General features: G+C 47.5%; 1 protein-coding gene across 6 annotated transcripts in view; it reads right to left on the reverse strand.

Annotated features, from left to right (window-relative positions):
- Window positions 1-18,834, reverse strand: part of CASZ1 (castor zinc finger 1) — a 148,291-nt gene that overhangs the window by 10,171 nt on the left and 119,286 nt on the right. For 5 of the 6 annotated variants that reach the window (XM_052691425.1, XM_052691426.1, XM_052691424.1 and 2 more), the window contains 10 exons: window positions 18,389-18,553; window positions 15,510-15,682; window positions 13,899-14,767; window positions 12,422-12,563; window positions 11,162-11,225; window positions 8,511-8,671; window positions 5,202-5,324; window positions 3,205-3,540; window positions 1,910-2,108; window positions 1,230-1,401 (listed from right to left, as the gene is read on the reverse strand). In XM_052691425.1, the coding sequence (XP_052547385.1) occupies window positions 1,230-1,401; window positions 1,910-2,108; window positions 3,205-3,540; window positions 5,202-5,324; window positions 8,511-8,671; window positions 11,162-11,225; window positions 12,422-12,563; window positions 13,899-14,767; window positions 15,510-15,682; window positions 18,389-18,553 (2,404 nt within the window). Of the gene's footprint in view, window positions 1-1,229; window positions 1,402-1,909; window positions 2,109-3,204; window positions 3,541-5,201; window positions 5,325-8,510; window positions 8,672-11,161; window positions 11,226-12,421; window positions 12,567-13,898; window positions 14,768-15,509; window positions 15,683-18,388; window positions 18,554-18,834 lie in introns of all 6 variants that reach the window. The other variant, XM_052691428.1, reaches the window with a different exon arrangement.

Consider the following 18,834-nt stretch of genomic DNA (forward strand, 5'->3'; position numbering starts at 1 on the left):
CAGCAACTGCTGAATCCAGTGACATGTGTAAATGAGACCTAGGTGAGCACTGGCTCTGGAGTGTTGACACTCATTACCCCAGTTACCACAAACAAGTTGCCATTTGGGTACAAATTCCTGCTGTTTGGTTCTGCTTCCTGTGGCTGTTACCCTGCAATGCTCAAGAACGAACAACATCGGGCAGGAGGAATGGACAAGAAGGTCAGACGTTATTCCAAACCCCACTATGATTCAGCCTTAAGCCAGGACCAATAGGAAGATTGGCTTTGTGATAACAGTAAGGCAAAAGGCAACGGAGCGAGTCCTGGGAGGTGAGGATGGAGCTGAGCTGCAGCTTTCCCTAGGGACTGCCTCCAGCACAGAGCGCTGCGCTTCAGCTCGAGGACACCTCCCTGGGAACGTGTTCTGCTTTCTGTTGCTGCACGTTTGTTTTACCAGCTTTACACTAGAGGCTCTTAGATTTAATAACTGCTATAGTGCTGCTAATAGTTTTGGCAAATGGGCAAGCCATGGTGTGAGGCTGTGTGCACGGCAGGGTTTCCTTTGGCTGCGTGCTGGTGCAGGGCTGCAATGAAGGCACAGCGCTCGCTCTGCTGCTCACAGACAGCTGTGCAGAACAGGGTCAGGAGAAAGGAGCAGTTTACTGCATGCCCTTCTCTGTACTTGTCTCAGGTTATTTACCCTTTGGCTTTCAGGATGCAGCCCTGGCAACAGCAACAGAAAAACAAAAGTCATCTGAAGCTGCGTGGAGTCAGGCACGGCCACAGCCAGAGGTCGATACAGCAGGACTCTGCATGAGAGTCTCATCAGAACAGACATTTCCTATATGCTGCTTTTACTCCTAAGAGCATCCTTCAACTCTGCCCAAGACAAGCAGTAGGTCCAAAGACTGCAAAGTCTCCCCCCAAAGAACAAGAAAAATAAATATTTTTAAACGGCCTTTAAAATCAAAAGGAAGAACAAAGGGGAACCTGTATCTCCAAACAACTGTGTGTGTGTGTACATAAAATCCTCTGTACTACAGCTCCTAGTCATATAAGATCTTTGATCTATTTGAGAAAATAGGAATCCTCATGCCTCAACACAGGGAGATCAGGAACTGATTTCTGGTTGATCTGTTTCTCGTTTAGTAATTTAATTAGTCTAACTCATATGCTTTAACTCATTCCATTCTTATCCTGGGCGTAGGAAAGACGTGCAAAGGGTGAGGGAGCAAGAAGACAACTCACCTAATCTGCCACATTCTTCTCGCTTGGTGAAATACTTGAAGCCATTGGCTGCCCTTCTCTCTGCCTTCTCATGTTTCTTCACGTGCCAGGGCAGCTTGGTGGTGATGTTAGTCACAAAGTAGCAGCCAGGACGAAGGCAGTGGTAATGCCCTCGCATCCTGAATTCACAGTGCTGCAAGAGAGCAAGTAGGTGGGTTACTTAAAGCACGCGTGAAACAAATGCACTCTCGTTTGCCTGCTGCTAATGCTGTCCCTCTGAGAGAAGAGAGGTGTGAGCTGATACTCTGGATTACGTCCACTTTATTTTCCATGAGCCACAAGGCAAACTTGTTCCCTGCCATGTATTCTGCACTGCACTGTTCTACCCTGAAATATCCCAAACCCCAGCCAAGATTCCATCACTTCTCTTAACTTGTGGGTTTCCCCAGTAGTCAGAGTTTCACTTCATATCATCCTGCAGCTCTGAGCTCATCTGAGCTACCTTGCCCACCCAAGTCACACATAAAAAGCAGTGGGATTTCTTGTTCAATGGAAACCCGACAGTAGATCAGGTAATTAAGATCCTTCTTCCACGGATCTGTCATCAGACCAGGAATGAAACCCTTGGCCTCAGTTCCTGTTGCATTGCCTACTTGTTCCTGCACACATCCTCAGGATGGGACACTTTGAATCACTCTTACCTGGTTTGGACAGAGACACTGCAGAGAATAGTAAGCAAACTGGTCTCGCACATTCACCAAATTATTGTTGGGGTTGATGTGGTCCAGGCAGTGGGATTCTGCTTTGCCAGAGGTTTTGCACACATACTTGCAGTTCCCAAAGAGACAGTGGAAGTGGAATTTATTGGCATACTTGCAGTCCGTTGCCAGGCAGGGATCACTGGAATACATCCAAAACCCAATCATCACCTTCACTCATTTCACACATTTGTTTCTTTGCCAACATTTAATTCAAGGGGAGCCCAGCTGAAGTCTCTGTTCCAAACATGGCCTGCAGATTTCCCATAGCCTCCTTTCTCTTTAATAAAATTGATGCTGGCAATACTACTGCAACTCTAACAAGTCTGTGCACTTTCTTAATTAAGATTATTAAAATACAGCAATGCATGGTGGGATCTGTAGTTTCCGAGGGCCACGATTCTAATTTAAAGCTTTCTTTCAAGATCCAATCCTCAGTGGTAATTCAGACACCTTGTAATCACACTGGTAAATGCCAGGTCTTGCCCCAGTTAGACAAAATCTGCAGCAGTCTTGTTAAACACCGAAGTGATTTTGGCTCCTGACTCCCCCTGCTTTTGAGCTGCGCACACAGAGGTCAGATAGCAGGTAGCTGAACACTGATCTCTTGGATCCTGAGCACTGTATCCAATGTTACTTACTCAGAGATATGAAAAATAATTAATACACTTCCTTGGAAGCAGACAGATGGCTGTCAGTGCATGGCCCAGTGTGTGACAGTCCATCAGCCTCAACAACTAAGCCGCAATGCCCAACCTGACTGTAGACTCTGAGGCCTTCTGTAAACCACCTAACTTCTGCTCATCTGTATACCAGAAACAGAACCATCATCACAGCACTGTACTTTTAGTTACCTTACAGCTGTAAAGATGCTACGCTCCTCTCTGTTGCCTTTAGCATCAAAAATACTGCAAAGAACAGTTATTTCTGTTTACCTCCCACGAGGTATAAAAAAAAGGCTCCAGTGATACGTACATAAAGTTTATTTCTCCTCTGAACTCTTATCTAAAAGTGCTCCCAGATGTACTGGAAAATCCTGCTGTACTTTTTTTCCTCTAGCATAGTTGAGGCTATGTTCTAGAGCTTATAGAAGCAAGTTTTCTTCAAGACTGTCTGTTGGACAGAAGGCACCTCAGTGGGTGAATACAGATATAGAATGTAACTCCAAAGAGCAGTAAAGAGGGGACTGCAAAATTGGAGAGGACAAAGGGAGGCAAGCAGCATCTCCAACAACTTACTTCTCCTGGAACTGGAGAAATCCGGGTTTGACCTGAGGCTTGGCGTTCTCCAGGGAAGTTGTAGCCAAGGGTGAGGTTGCCAGGTTAGGCACTGATGCTGGAATCTGAGGCATTTGGGGTATGGTTGAAGCCAGCTGCTTCCAAGCTAGCAGTGTGGGGGCAGAGGGCACAGTTGCTGGGCTCGGGGTGGGCACGTCCAGGGCTGGAGCACTCGCCATGGTGGCAGATGTAGCAGATGGTGACGAAGGGCCCAGTGAAGCCTTACTGTCAGTAGTAGTTGAGAAGGGAGACTCGGAGTTACTTTTCACAGCCCCACCTTCGGTTCGGAAGTGAAAACTGCAAAGAGACAGTGCAGTTTGACATGACATCAAACACTGCGTGTAACAAATATCAGCAAAACGCCGCTGCAGTCTATAAGCAAACCAGCTGAGTGAAACCCTAAAAGGAACTCTGTCCATTTTGTGGACAGTTGTAGGGCCCTCTGAGAAGATCCGTGAGGAGAAGGGAATTCATTAGGTGGGGTGGAGTCAGAAAGGTGTAATAATGTGTTAAAATCAGAGCAGGGCAAGAATGGCTGCAGCCAGAAGATTGGTACAACTGAGGGTTGCTTCCCATGGCTGGTGAGAAGCCAGTCATTTGTAGTAGTGAACTACAGGGAAGCATCCAACTCCAAAGACCAACTGTGCTGACAGATCCTCCCACCCTAAACTTCATCACATCCCCTTTCCTCTAAACCTCATCAGACGCAGCCATGCGGCCAGCTGCCAAAGGCCACACTCACTCTTTGTTCAGGCTAATCTTCCTTTGCCTTTAAAAGGAACGTGCCATGGGATTAAACTACAGATTATGTTCCGTACAAATTAATTCTACAGAAAATTTGCAGCATCCCAGCCTTCATCTGATAGTTCCTCACTGTGTCAATGGGAGCGTATCTCATCTTCATTCTTCACACAGGAGTCACCTGGAGCTGAGCATGCTGCACAGCTGCTGTTACAAGACAGGCCATGACACCTAGTTCTGGCTACCAACGCCTAGGCTGTCTGCTGCTTTCCAAAATGATGTAAGAGTTTACAACACAGAATACTGCAAGGTGAGCAGGAGGCTGCTGTCGAGCTGGACGCTTTGTTTCCTTTCAAGAGCCTTACCTATATGGCGCCAACATCTTAAAGCCACATGAATACAGGGTTAGAGAAGGCTTGTTAAAAAAGATTTGTCATGACAGGAAAAATAAAATGCTTTCCATACTGCAGTGAAGGGAAGCTGTCTGCTCTACAACACATCCGCATCCAGCCTCAACAGTTGGGGTTTACAGACTCCTTTCCCCCTCACATTCTGTACTTTCTTTGTATCTGGTGTACTTGTATACTGAGAAATATGGGTCTCCTTGAACACACCATCAAGTAGGCTATGGAAAAACACAAATGTCCAATTCTATACCTTGCCTGTGCTGCACAAGATGTCAGTCACAAGCTGTAATGCTACAGCGTGATGGAAAGTACATCCATGATAGTGAGGTGGCAAAGTCTGAGGCTTCAGCAAATGAGGACAAACCCATGTGCTGCAGCCGTGGATGCAGAAACAAAGGAAGAAAATTTGTTTACCTTCAGAAGGCCTCAGGCAGGCAGGGATCTCCAGTGAGATACCCTCACCTCCACTGCCAGCCCTTAAAATGAGGGCTGGGAAGGGGTGGATCCTGGCTCCAGCCCTTCTGGTCACTCAGTGCATTTGCATGCACCTGAGCTCCCTTGGGTCAGCCCTGCCTTCCCACCAGGTGCTCAATCACTGGTGCAAGCCATGACTTGGCATTTCCACTACACAAACAGAGCACATTTATTGTGAAACAAAATCAAAGAGGACACAGTGTTCTGCAGAAACTTCAGCTGAGCACATTTACACAGGGATCGAGGGGATGCCCAAACGGCTGCTGCAGGACTGCTCTCAGTGAGGCCTCCCCTCCTGCGCCGCGCGGTCCCCAAAGCTGGAGCTGCCCTACTCACTTGGCGTGCTTGATGGCTCCATCCAAAGTGCTGAAGAGGGCACCGCACTCCTCCACGACGCAGTGGAAGTGCACCTTGTGCAGGAAGTCGCACTGCGCATCGCAGAAATCCTTGGTTCCAAACCTGGCCAAAGCAAACAAACAGGCATCTTACGCAGGGCCCCAGGAGAGAAGCGGTGTTGGAACAGACATGGAAGAAACGTTTCTTTTTGTTTCTCAACTCTAATAGCATCCTATTCTCTCATGTCACCGTTCCTCCTGCACAGACTGGCATTGCTGTTGGATCACGGCTGGTTGCACAGATCTGAATACAGAGAACTTTTCCTCAATTGAGTCCTTTTGACTGAGGAACTCGCATTCACTTTTAGTAAGAGTTAAATACAGAACAAATCTGATAAAAAGATGAAAAACCATCAGTGCTGTTGAGCATCTGTGTACACAAGTCAGAGCAGAGGGGAAGATCAAAGGTTAGTAAACCTGCCTGAATTTATTGGGAGTAGCAAACAGAATCGAGCAAGGGAATCTAGGTCCAGAACACTCCCACCCAACATGCATAGTGGCAACAACAGGCTATCACACAGACGGGAGAAACAGGAGAAACAAAGCATCACCTACACAGCAATTACAGCCTAATATGTAGAGAGAATCGTAGAGTCCCTAAGAACACATCTACAGTACATCATCTAAAGCCATCTCAGAGGAACTGGTCAAGAGGAGAAAAACAAGCAAGAATGGTTTCACTGCTCATCACTGCTGAGATTCTCCAAACTTAATGGCAGCAGCACAGTACGTGTGATTTCAGGAAACTTCAGAATGGAGAAATCAAGTGAAAAATGCTGGCAGGAAGGATCTGAAACTTAACAGGGGAATCTTGCATAATTAAGGTACAACAGACTACAATTGCTCTGATGAGCAGGAAAGCAAGAAACAAACAGCAGCCTGCGTGGTCCCAGGGGGAACCTCCTAACAATCTGAAGGTAGAGAAAGAAGAAAAAAAAAATAAAAAATGATGTACTGGAGATGAAAAGGCCAGTGGATGTAGAACACATGCAGTCAGTTAAGGCTCGCAGGGAGAAGATGGCGGAAAGTAAAGGTATGATAAGAGAAGAGATAAGAAACCAAGTTACTGCAAGCTAAAGGGCTTCTTTTATCAAGGTCGAGAGGTTTTGTACTTAAAAAAAAAAAAAAAAAGCCTGATAAATATGCCAGGGAGGTGATGAGTCGAAAACAGCAGCCTTATAAAATATGCTTTGGACAAGGAAACTAAAGACAAGACAGACAATTAGGGCTGAAATGAAGACCTCCTAGAAGAGCAGATAAAGAGACTGGTTGGAAAATATAAATATGTACAAATCAGCCAGCCTGGATGATGCATGTCCTGAAGCGCAATGGAAATTAACTCACAAACTGATTGCATTACTATTTGTTATTTTTTAAGCCATAGAGAAGAAGGAGATACTAGAAAACCAGAGGAAAAAAAAACAACCAAAAAGCAACCAAACAAATCTAGGCACTGATTCTTTGAAAAGAGGAAAAGACAAGTGATCTTTGGCAATTATCATACCTCTAGTCTTAACTTCTCCTTCCAGTAAAGTAATGGAACAAATATTAAGAGGGAGGAGAAAATCATTAAACATCTAGAGGATAAAGGAACCACGAGCAATAAACAGCATCGGGATTATAAAGAATAAATCTTACTAGACAAATTTAATTGCTTTTTTTGATAGAATTACAAAATTAGTGGATGAAGGGATGCAATATATTTGGATTTTAGTAAAGCGTTTTGATACAGTCTTGCATATGCTTAGAATTAATTCAAGTTGGCTTGGATGGGAAAACAACCACATGGATTGAGAACTGGCTGAAGGACCGTAAACAAAGGCTAATGACAAACAGCTCCGTACCGAGCTGGGAGGAGGCATCTTGTGAATGCTGCAAGGATGACTTTGGCTAGGTCTGAGCTTATTTAACATCTTCATTAGCAGTCTAGGAGAAGGAGTAAATAGCGGCTAATGAAATTCACAGAAGATACTAAACTGGGAGGAGTTGGCAACACCAGTGCTGGAGGAGAGAAATAACACAGAGAAGCCTTGCAAGACGTGGAGGAAGGTTCCAATCTGACAGTCATATTTGGAGAAAACAGCTAATCCACCTGGGGGGTGAGGAGAGTGTTTTTATACATAGAGGACTCATAAGAACAACCTTACCAGTAATCATGTCTAGCAGTTGGTGGTAAGCATGATACAAATACACAATGAAATATAGATGCAAACAAGGTAGCACAGCTTTGAGCTGCACGTATGGGGCAGGAAGCTTGTTACAGGTCTGTTGTGGTGATACAGGAGCGGCAGCCCAATTCTGCACCCACTGAGGGAACAGCAAGAACGATGACAACAGAACATGATCAGCAGGCTGAAGGGACTAATTTACAAAGTCAGATTAAAGGAAGTAAAAGCTTCATTAAATGATATGCTAAAAGTCTGTGACTATCTGAAGGGGGTGAACTCCAATTCTGGCGAAGAATTATCCGCTGTAGTTCAAGGGGATATAACTAGAACTGCAATAAAATCATGGAAAGGGAAATTCAGGCAGCACACCATGAAGAAAGATCCTGACAGACTAATGCACTACATGGTAGAATAATGCTCCCAGAAACAAGAGAACAGCTTGGCATAATTAAAACTAGACTGGACAAAATGTCTGCAAGTGGACTGCGGGGAAAGATCTCATATTGGCCAGGGGCAGATGGACTAGAGGACCTTCTAGTCTTTTCCATCAAAGTCTGTGATTTTCAAAGTGTCCACAGGCATTTGTAGGCAACTATCTGTGTCAGAGCACCAACAGATATGGTCTGCCTGGGTGTATCTGTGTATGCTCAAAGCGTGTGTCTGTCTGGGCATGTATGTGCCTGTGTCCGTGTGTGGGTGAGTTTTGTATCTGTTCCATTTTCCTTTCAAGCCTTGCTGTCTGCAAGAAAAACAGCACAAACCATGCAGTTCCCATACCTTCTTGGACTCCCTGTTTTGCCCCACTCCTACGATCAGATGGAATTTCACAGCATTTTAAGGCTTATATACTCCATGCCTAACAACTAGAAGGGGTCTAACAGCGATCCGGAGGTATAAGCAAACTACAGTTGGTGCCCAGCTCTTGCAGACTGGAAAGTGAAGAGGAGCTAAGGAGGTGCTGTGGCAAACAGTGCTAAGTGAAGGTCCGAGAACTCAGCATTCAAGTGTGGACTAATGAGCCAGACACCTTTCAAAGGAGATCACTTCCCTTTCCTCTGTTCCCAGTCCCATGCCCTCCTTACCGGCGCAGGTACATCTTCCACGGCTCAGAGAGCTTCTCCTGGACAAGCGCCTTCACTGCCTTGCCCAAGTACTGCGTCGGCTCCCCAGCCCCAGCCTGGCTGCCATCTCCTTCTGTCTTAATGTTCAGCAGGTTGCCAAGGCTGGCACTGGTCTTGGACATCTGGAACAAGAACACACACACTGCATCAAACCCAGCTCTCAGCTGTGGACACTGCTGGTCTGGACAGTTTTGGGACAGTCCCATGGAAAGCTGTGCCTTCAAAGAGAGAAGACAAGAAGTCTGCGCACGCTGCCCCAACTCATCAGCACAGCTCAGGAACACTTCACTCTTGGGCATCCTCCCCCCAGCTGTCACAAAGTACATGGCACCCATCTGGTATTCATGTCTCCTGTGTGAAGCATCTGTGCCACACACTGCAGAACTGAGGTGAGGGGAGACAGGCCCTGTTTGAGTATGGAGAAGATGCACATATGCTGGTGCAGTCTGAATCAGTAATAACCCGACACAGCTCCTACAAAATGCTGGGCTCTGGGTGCAGAGGTAGAAGTGATAGGCTCTCATTCACCCAGAACCACCTCACCCTAGCTGCAAGGATGACTCTTTATTGAAACAGACCATCAGGAATTTGTGTGGAAGAAAATAATTTTTTTTTTTTTTAAAATCTCAATTGTGAAAAAAATTCTGGGCCATAAAAGTCCTCAGCAAATTCTTACAGATTTCACTGAAGAACTTGTTTCACTCTCTGTGCTCATTGTGCCTCGCTCACAGCACAGGAACAGACCCACAACACTGCGTGGAAGGCTTCAAACAGATTCTGCACTGAGAAGCCTTGGAGGTGTGGGATGAAAGGAGAACATTTACTCCAGAGTGCTGGAGGGAAAATGTTCTTTCCTAGCGAATGCACGGTTCCCCAGGCCAGGTCCTGCTTTGCTGCTCTCTCAATTACCTCCAGTAACAACACTGAAATTCACAGTGTGAATAAAATCCAGGATTAGACCTAATACTTGCACTATGAACTCCACCCACTTCAGGATCTCAAAGCCCTTTATAAATATCAGTTAATTAAGCCTGACAGCCCCCCTAAATAAACTGCAGCACGCTACAGGAACCCTGGCTGCTTGAGGCTCCTTAATGCCCCCTGAAGGTAAAGCCCCTGCTGCTCTGTGCAGACTGCAGCTCTTTATGGCTGAAGGCAGGTATTCAGCTTGTCTTTTTTTCCTTGGTGCCGGCCATTCAATTTCTGTAAAGGTTTTTTTTTTGTTGTTTTTTTCCTTGACAATTAAGCAAGGTTTCCTCTACCAAACTGTGCAGCAAGCATGGTGCGTTCCTGAGCACACAGAGCTTAGGTCTGCAACCCTCAGCTTGGAACGGGCTCCTTCTCACCAGTGGCTGCTTTATGTCATCTTTTAATCCCATTCCCACCTAACAAAAAAAGAACAAACCTCAAGAACTGTGTTGTATACCTATGCTACACTTATTCTGCACCACATAAATAATCCTCATGTTGTGCTGCAAACCTCTGTGCCGTACCTCTGTGCAGGGCTGTGACACAAACAAAAGCTTATTTCTAAACCCAGAATTTCAAGTGAAATATTTTCTGGAGGATATCTCCCTTTGCTCAGGATCCCCAGCAGCAGATGTACTAAATACATGTATTCACAAGAGAAAGAACTGCATATTTGGAATCACTGAAAGGAGGGCACGCGGAAAGGAAACTATGTTTAAAAGGGACCACCAGAAATCCAACATAACAGAACCAGTGGCGAAGGAAAGTGGTGTAAAGGTAAAGGTAGGAATGAAACAACATGGGAAAACGTGGATGAAGTAAGAAGGAAAGGAGCTGAGGCTACCAAAGTCACTCTGCCCTCTCCTGAGGGTTATATGGCCTCGATGCACGCAGCGCCCAGAGCCAAGGGGATGGCAATTGCTATGCCTGTAAAACCTATAGCAGTGGAGTATGAAGGCAAGGCTCAAAGGCGGCCCTGATCTCTAATGCAGTTGTACACAACAGGAAAATTCATCTTTGTACAGTAAAATTTATCATGTGAAAGGGAAATATATATTTGAGATGATGTATAATTTAAGGAAAAAGTAAGGAAAAAGAAACCGTGCATTACTTAAAATAAATATTCTACAACATGGTAAAGTGGGCTCTGCTGGACACCATTAGTCACACCAGAAAGGCAGCAATTGATGATTCCAGCTCAAAACTTGTAATTTTTTTCTTCTTCTCTTCCATAAAAACAAACGATTCTCCCCTCCCCCATGGAAAGAAAATGTTTTCAAGTTAAAAAAAAAAAAAAAGAAAGAGTAACTATAAAAAGAGAGCGAGAGAAGTTGCCAGGTTCTGGGAATAAAAATGGGAAAAAAAAATCTTTCAGAGCCCTCCTCCATCTAGAAAGGATGAAAAAAAAGGTGTCAGAGGCTGCAATATATTTCTTCAGCCAGTTCATTAAATTAATTCGTAAGCAGTGGCTCTGAAATTATACCCGATGAAAAATGGTCTCAAAATTTAAATGGTACAAACTCATCTTATTAGAGGCAAAACATTAAAAAACAAACGCATCTCTTCCCCCCTCCCTCCCCGCCATCGCGGCTTTAATTTCTCTTGGTGGGGGGAATGAAAGGCGTTTGATGGATGGCTCTTACCTTATTCATAAGCGAGGATAAAAGAGATGAATTTGCCGAGACTGTGTGGCCATTTGATTCATTACTGGAACACACAAACCAACAGGGTTTAGTTAAGATGTGCACAGAGACCGTGAGCACTGAGATCAATCCTTCTCCCTTCAAGCTGCCTCACTCCTCACCTGCTGCATCCAGAGGAAGAGAATGATGCCCACCCTCCCTGGGGCAGGCCAAACTCTTCCTCGTGATAGCCAAGATGGAGACCCAGAGGTTCCAAGTTTACTGAATTGCTCTTTCTCCTATTAAACAACCCAGACCTCTTCCCCCAGTTCCCCACACCATCGCCTTTTTTTATCAGCTAACTCACAGCCTTTGTCCTCATAGAACTAGGGGGGCTGCTGACCAAGGACTCACACTGCCAGAGGCACAGCCCCTCTGCAACAGCAGAACAAGGAAGGCCCCACATCTTACAGCCACAGCTGCACATGCAGAAAGGCAGTCCTAGCATTTGATAAGAAACCAGGAGTAGTTGCAGCTGACTGCAATTGCTTGGGTCCTTATTTGAGGCTTGCTTAAATACGGAAGAAGCACATCAAGGGTCAAAGTGGAGCAGGCTTGGTTATCCATTAAGGTTGGAAAAGACCACTAGGATCACCGAGTCCAACAGTGAACCCATCCCCACCAAGCCCACTGACCCTGTCCTACAGTGCCACATCTGCAGTTCTTGAACACCTCCAGGGATGATGACTGCCACTTCCCTGCAGGCCCTGTGCCAACACAGGGCAATTCCCAAGCTCTCCTATTCTGAGGTTTTGGACAAGTAGGACTGAGTCTTTGAGAGGCAAAACACACAGCTGTGGGTTAGCACAGTTCACCGGTTTGTTCTGTGTACCCAACTGGGACAGTCCCAATTGCAGACCCAATTCACTGCCCTGCTGCACTGGTGCAGAAGTTCCTGCAACGTGTGGTGCAGGAGCAGCCTTCAGCCCACTGGCATGCAGATCTCAGTAAGTAAAAGAACGGCTTTGTCAGTGGTTTTTCTGAGAGGAACACACGAGGTGAAGCTCTTGTCATACAGCGCTCATGAGCCCCAAGAACCAGGTGGGGAACACACGCCTGAGGGGCAGCACAGCGAGCCTCCCTGCCTCCAGGTTGGGTGTCCAACAAACTGTGCAGCCTGAGCACTGCAAAGCGTTGCGTCCCCTTGGGCTACAGGTACAGCAAATTCTCAGAGCTTGGTGCTGCAGAGAACTAAGTGCGCTGCCTCTGCACGTCACTCACCCGTGGTCCTTGACACTCAGGTCCAAGCTGTGCTCCTGCAAGGACTCCTGCCCACTGGCAGACGACGATCCCATGGCCTCCGCTGGCTCTTGCTTCACCTGGACTGGGTTGAACCGCCCGGGAGCTGCTGCTTGTCCATTTCCTGCTCGAGAGAGAAATCGAGATTGAAGGGAAAAGTGGAAATGGAAGAAGCAGGCCTGAGATGGGCAGCAAATAAAAAAGTTGGATCACTATCAGAACTGCACAAATGGAAAAAGCACAGAAAAAAGAGTGGGGGGAGGGAAGTGCCGGGATTGCTGGTCAGCGTTTATTGCCGAGCTGACATGATAGGTTCTGACGTCCACTCCAGTGTGGAAATTCTTCAAGTGATAATTATTGCAAAATTATGTCAAAGTTGTCCAGGCTATGGGCCCTTTAAAGGAGAAGGGCGGAAGGAGCGTGGGGGAGACCTGATTCTCTGCACAAACTGTCATAACTAATTTGCGGGGCTGCCTCTTAAGCGTTTATTAAAGACTCCGTTAATGCTGAGGCAATGTGGCAGCTTTCGACTGCCGGCCAGGCCCCGGCCCCGGCCCCAGTCCCGGCGTTGCCGTAGCGACGGCCGGGCGCCATCGTGCCTCCCAGCAGGAGCATCTGCCCGCCGGGCAGCCACTGGGCACGGCCCGACCCACAGCTGGGGGACCGGGGGGCACGGTGCCATGCCTGTGGCACGGAAATGCAGATACAAAGAGAGGAGGAAGAACCGGAGAACAAATTCAAGGGACAAAAATTAAGGAGAGGAGCAAAGAAAAAAGGAGGGAAAAAAAGTTGCTGACAGGAACACGTCTGCAGAGCTTTCTTCCACAATCCCCAAGTGACTAAAATATTAATTTGCCCTCCGGCAGTACAGCTGATGGCAAGCCGCTTCTCAGCCAGCAAGTGGCATTTTATTAAAAAATAAAGGAAAATAGTTCCCTCCATGACCTTTCTCTGCTTTAGGAAACAATTTTTCAAATCGTAATTTCAAAAGCGTGGCGCAGATCCCCTCCCCTTTCAGCAGAGCGCCTCGTCCCACGCTCAGGAGCGGTGCTGACAGCGCCCAGCTCAGGCCCAGGGGGCAGCGCCATGCTGGGTGCTGCCAGGCGGAGCCCCCCAACCCCACACTGCTGATCGTGGTCAGCAGGAGGCCACGGGGGGCACCTGGTGCTCTGCTGGGAGCCCCCAGGCCTCGGCCTAGGTGGCAGCACGCCCCGTTCGCTCGGCCATGCAGATAGCCAGGCTCCACGGGAAGCCATGCCAAGATTGCCTCGGAGGGTTCCCTTCCTCCAAGGGTTAGCTGCCATTCAGGGGTCATCTGCACACGACAGAATTTCTTCTCCCAGAGCTGCTCCTTTATTACTCCCTTCCCACTCCCAGGGGGCCCCTCATTCTCTCCTCTCCGGATCATCAGGCACGCTTGTTCCTCCCACTGCTAGGACAACCGATGATGGCAACTCACCTGCTTCGAGTGCCACAGAGGGCTTAAGTGCAGCCGCTGCCAGCCTGGCCATCATCGGGGAGATTAACCCCTTGCTAGCAGAGATCCTTTCCATTATGGATGCCACTGGAGCTGGAGAAGAAGTAGCCGAAGGCTCACCGGATCCTGAGATGGCCTGGGATGAGGAATCTGTGGGAGCAGATGATGTTGGATTGGCGCCAGATGAACCAGCAGTCATCAGGTTAGCGGAGCTGGCAGGAAGCGGTGTGGAGACCCGGCTGGGGATGATGGGGAAGAAGGATCCAGCCGCTCCAGGAAGTGCTGAGTTGGAGAGCGCCAGAGCCAAGGGAATATTGCTGGGAAGAGCCTGGGAGAGCAGGCCGGAGATCTTGGTGGCTGGTGTCATGCTGTTGGCAGGCTTGCTGACCTGTGAGGAAGCAAGCTCAGCAGCAGAGGAGGGTGCAGCTGGGACTATGAGAGAAACGGAAGACTGCTGACTGGTGGGAGAGGCACTCAGGCTGGAGTTCTTTGAGCTCATTGCAGAGAAGTCAATAAGGTCGTCATTACTGGACTCCTCTTGCTCGTTATCCTTGGGTCCTAGGAGAGAGGCAGGCAGGCCCAGCACTCCTGAGCTGCGGATGTGCCGGCGCTCATGCTTGCGTTTGTGGGAGGTCATCTGGCTGGTGGAGGTAAAGGTGAAGCCACAGCCTGCCCTTATGCAGTGAAAGTGGTTGGTGGCCTTGCTGTAGACACAGCCCTCATACTTGCATTCCTCATACTTGTAGAACTTCTTGAAGCCATCCTTGGCATAGGCATCATCTTTGATGTGGTAGCTCTTGTGCTTCTCAATGTCACACTTGTTCTTGAAGGTGAAGGTGCACCCAGGTCGCCTGAAAGGGCATCGAGGAGGAGAGAGTGGTTGCCGTGTGGGCCAGGAGCACAGTGCAACTGCTGTCACATGCCACCCTCTGGGACAAGGACTGCAGGCAGTATGAGGCAGTGGCCCTGGCTACAAAGGGGCTGAAGAGTTTTATGTAAGTTAACCTGCAACACCAAGTCAAGCAAAAAGTGCTGCTGTGTGAGACAGCTTGGCAGCCATCCCCACTCTGAGGAACAGCCAGGATAACGTGGGGATGCGCCCAGCACTGCAAGTGCCAACTGAAACAGAGGCTAAAGAGAACTAAGGTACCAACTACGCTTTTCCACTCTTCCTGAGAACATGAGAAATCAATAGAAGAGCGTTTGTGTACAGAAGGTAGAGTCTGGCTCTGAAAGGGATGAGCTGGCTGGAGAGAACTCTAGCATGAAAGTGCCATTAGCAGTATATTAGTGTCCCCCTGAGCTGAACTCTGGCATGAACTGAGCACTGTGATCTCCTTCCCAAATGATTGCTGGATGTCTTTTCTTTCTTTCCTCAGATCACCACAGACAAGCCACCTGTGTTCTGTGCTAAGATCCTGGCAATCACATCTGCCCTGGAGCGTGAGCCCTCTCAAGGGCAGCACTGAGAAGGCCACACCAGGGAAGAGTCAGTCCCTGTGTACTCTCCTGAATTCCTGACTTGGCAGAAGGAGGCAAACATCCATCTGCCTCCATCTCAGAGGCAGGATCCCTGCCGTTCCCAGCTCTCACCTGCAGTGAAAATGAGTGGTTTTCTGCCCGTAGAATTGGCATTCCACAGTGCCACAGTCCTCCGTGGCGCGGAACCGCTGAAACCCGTCGTTGATGAGCTGCGTGTTCTTCTTGTGAAAATTCTCATGGGTCATCACGTCAGAGGTGCTCGTATAGACCTTGTTACAGCCCACCTAGCCCAGGCAAAACAGGCAGTCGTCAGCACAGTGTTCTAACGTCCCACCATGATCTTATTAACATCAGCAATAATAAACAGATGAGCAGCACACGTACATTTAACAGTTCCATTTGGGCATTTCTCCTAGGAGCATTAAGTCATCACTTTAATTCCCCATCTAAAGACTGAAGCATTGTCATGAACAAAAACAGAACTCCCAGGGTACGAAACGGAAAAAAAACCAGAAGGATGCAAAGGGATAGAAGCCCAGCTACAGATAACTGTGCCTGCTTGGGGAGAAAGCGAGCAGGGTTCCCACTCTTCAGAAGACTGACAGATACCAATACTTTTTGTCATCTTGGAGTGACACGGAATGGAGTAGGACTTGTATCTATTAGAAGAAACTGAAATCGCCTGGGAGTGAGTTATTTTCCTCCTTCCTTTCTCAGAAAAAGGCAGAGTGGTGCAACATGAGGCCAATCTTTTGAGCTTGCAACACCAGGGTTTCGTCTGAGCGAAGCACAAACCCTACGTTCAGCAGATCTTAGCAAACCGGTGGCTGCTTTTCCCTGCTGCCTGTTCAAGACTACTGCATCTACAATTTTAAACTCGGGCAGCAAATGGGAATGGTGTGACGAGGACGGAATGCTGAAAACCTGCCTTCCGCTGGGTAAAGCGGGCAACTTTGCCATATTGAGTAAAAAAACACTGGAATCTGAAAACGTCCTCAGCCCTGCTGAGGGAGGATTTTTTTTTTCCCTTTTCTTCTCCAGCACAACGTGTGCCAATGCCTGCACCATCTCAGAAGTGAAGAGAACGAAAACACCACCTCTCAGTTCAGCCCAGGTTGATTCAAACAGGCAATAACAAAACCCATGACAAATACCCAGGAAAAAAAGGATCTCCAGCTATTTCCAATATAAAAGAGCCTCTCTCTCTCTGCACTGACACCTTGAAAAAAGACAGACCCTGCACGGCATTAAAAAAAAGAATTAAACAAAAACCTCCTTAGGAATAATTTGCAATGCAGCTCTTGGTGCTAAAGCCTAAAAAAATGTCAGTTTATATAAACAACTAACTGAATTTTATCCACACCAATTATGGACATAAAGAAAAAAAAACCCCACGAGATGGATGGCACAAATCCTGCCATTTAAGCAATATTTTCTTTAATTGAGGGTTTATGTTCAGACACCTTTCCTGTAAGGCACTGCTTACATGGGCATTGTTTCACTGGAAGACAGTGGGCACGGCGTGGAATTACCCATATATAGTTGTGTAAAAGAGGGTCTCTATTCAAACTCAGAGTGACTTAAAGCTGTGAAACGTTCCTTGTACTCTAGAAAATTAAACAAGACTCATCCTGGTCAATTGAAGAAAATGAGTGATGAATATTATGGAAGAATAACAGAAAATGTCCTCAAGAGAAAGTCACACCAAGTTCCCCATTTATCAAAAGCCTGTAAGCACGTGCTTCAAGCAGCCCCTATTCAGGACAGTACTTGAGTGCATGCCTAACGTTTAAGTATGTGCTTAAGCCCCATTGACTTCAGAAAGCTTACCTGACTTCAAGTCAAATATATGCTTAAGTCTATCCCAGCAAAGCATTTAAGCATGTGATTAGGGCCTTGTGACTTTAACTGTGGTCTTAAACTGTTGGGATTGAGTGGAAGGGAGACATGGGTCACAAAAGCTTTCACCAAGGGCTGCTTGATTATTCTGTTTGGTACGACAGCACATGATTCAGGCCATAATTTTAATGAAACAAGCAGGTATCAAACCCTCTAATCTGAGGCACAATCAGGAGAAGACCTGAATAATCTGGTGTGTCCATGTCAGAAAAACAGCAGAGGGGTCACGGTCACACCTGGGCAGCAGCCCCAGGTCTGGGAACACTGCTGTTGGCTCCTGAGTCAAAGCTCCCAGCTGACAGTACAGACATTTATCTCCAGTTCCATTGGCAGAGGAGATGGGGAACCAGGAGTGTCAAGTCTAGATACGTGACATAAAAATCTAATTACTTTAGAAATTGATTATGATTCACAGAATCACCTGGATTGGAAGGGACCTCAAGGATCATGTAGTTCCAACCCCCCTGCCTAGCAGGGCCACCAAACACACACATTCAGATCAGGTTGCCCAGGACCCCATCCAACCTGGCCTTGAACACGGCCAAGGACGGGGCATCCACAACCTCCCTGGGCAGCCCGTTCCAGGGCCCAACCACTCTCCTTGTGAAGAACTTCCCCCTAACATCCAACCTAAATCTTCCCTCCTTCAATGGGGGAAATGAAGCCAGTGTTAAAGGGCAGATGTTCCATAGAAAAGCCTGATTTCAGGGGAGCACCAGATCAGTTTGGTAGCAGCAGCACAGTGGTGTCAAAAGAGGTCCCTGAATCTCAGAGAAGGGACTGTCTTGAACCAGTGAAGTCCAAGACAACCTTGAGCCCTGCTTTGCCTCACTGCATGCACGGGGCTTCCACACCCAGAAAACCCTTCAGCCTGCCCAGCACTCGGCAGGGAGGTCAAGGAACAATCTCTTTGGAGAAGAGCCTGGATCAGAAGCAAACAGGAGCTCGGAGCAATGAAATGAGGGCTCCTCTGCTCTCTGGCAAAGACGGGCTGGGCTGTCAGATGTGAAGATGTCCCTCAGTCCACCCCAGCAAGGACACAGCTCCGCTCATCTCGTATGCTACCACTCCGTCCCCGGTCCGGCCGTTACCTGCATGCAGTGGTAGTGTGTGCTTTTCCCGTTCAGGTGGCAGCCGTGATAGTACACACTGCAGTCATCCAAGGGGCTGAAGCGCATGAAGCCGTGCTGGAGGGAATTATCACGTTTCTTGTGCATGTTGTAATGCCGAATCACATCCTGTTTACTAGTGAATCTCTGGAGAGATACAGAGACAGACAGAGTGAGACACACGTGAAGGGAGTGGGTGAGTAATCCTGGGAGCAGGGTTTGTTGTTGTTGTTAATAAACTTTGGTACCAGCAGTCTAAAGCTCAGCAGCAGTCGTCCCAAGAGAGCCAAAGTAGAGACCAACTGTGTGTCCATGTTTTCTCAATAAAGGGAAAGCGTATGCACATGAAAACCTTTAAACATCATAAACACGACACTGGGGTGATGTTCAGAATATGCTCCCTGCAGCTTTAAGACCGCAATTCTTCT

This window comes from Tympanuchus pallidicinctus, unplaced genomic scaffold, assembly GCF_026119805.1.
Source record: "Tympanuchus pallidicinctus isolate F22 unplaced genomic scaffold, pur_lepc_1.0 scaffold29, whole genome shotgun sequence".
Classification (NCBI taxonomy): domain Eukaryota; kingdom Metazoa; phylum Chordata; class Aves; order Galliformes; family Phasianidae; genus Tympanuchus; species Tympanuchus pallidicinctus.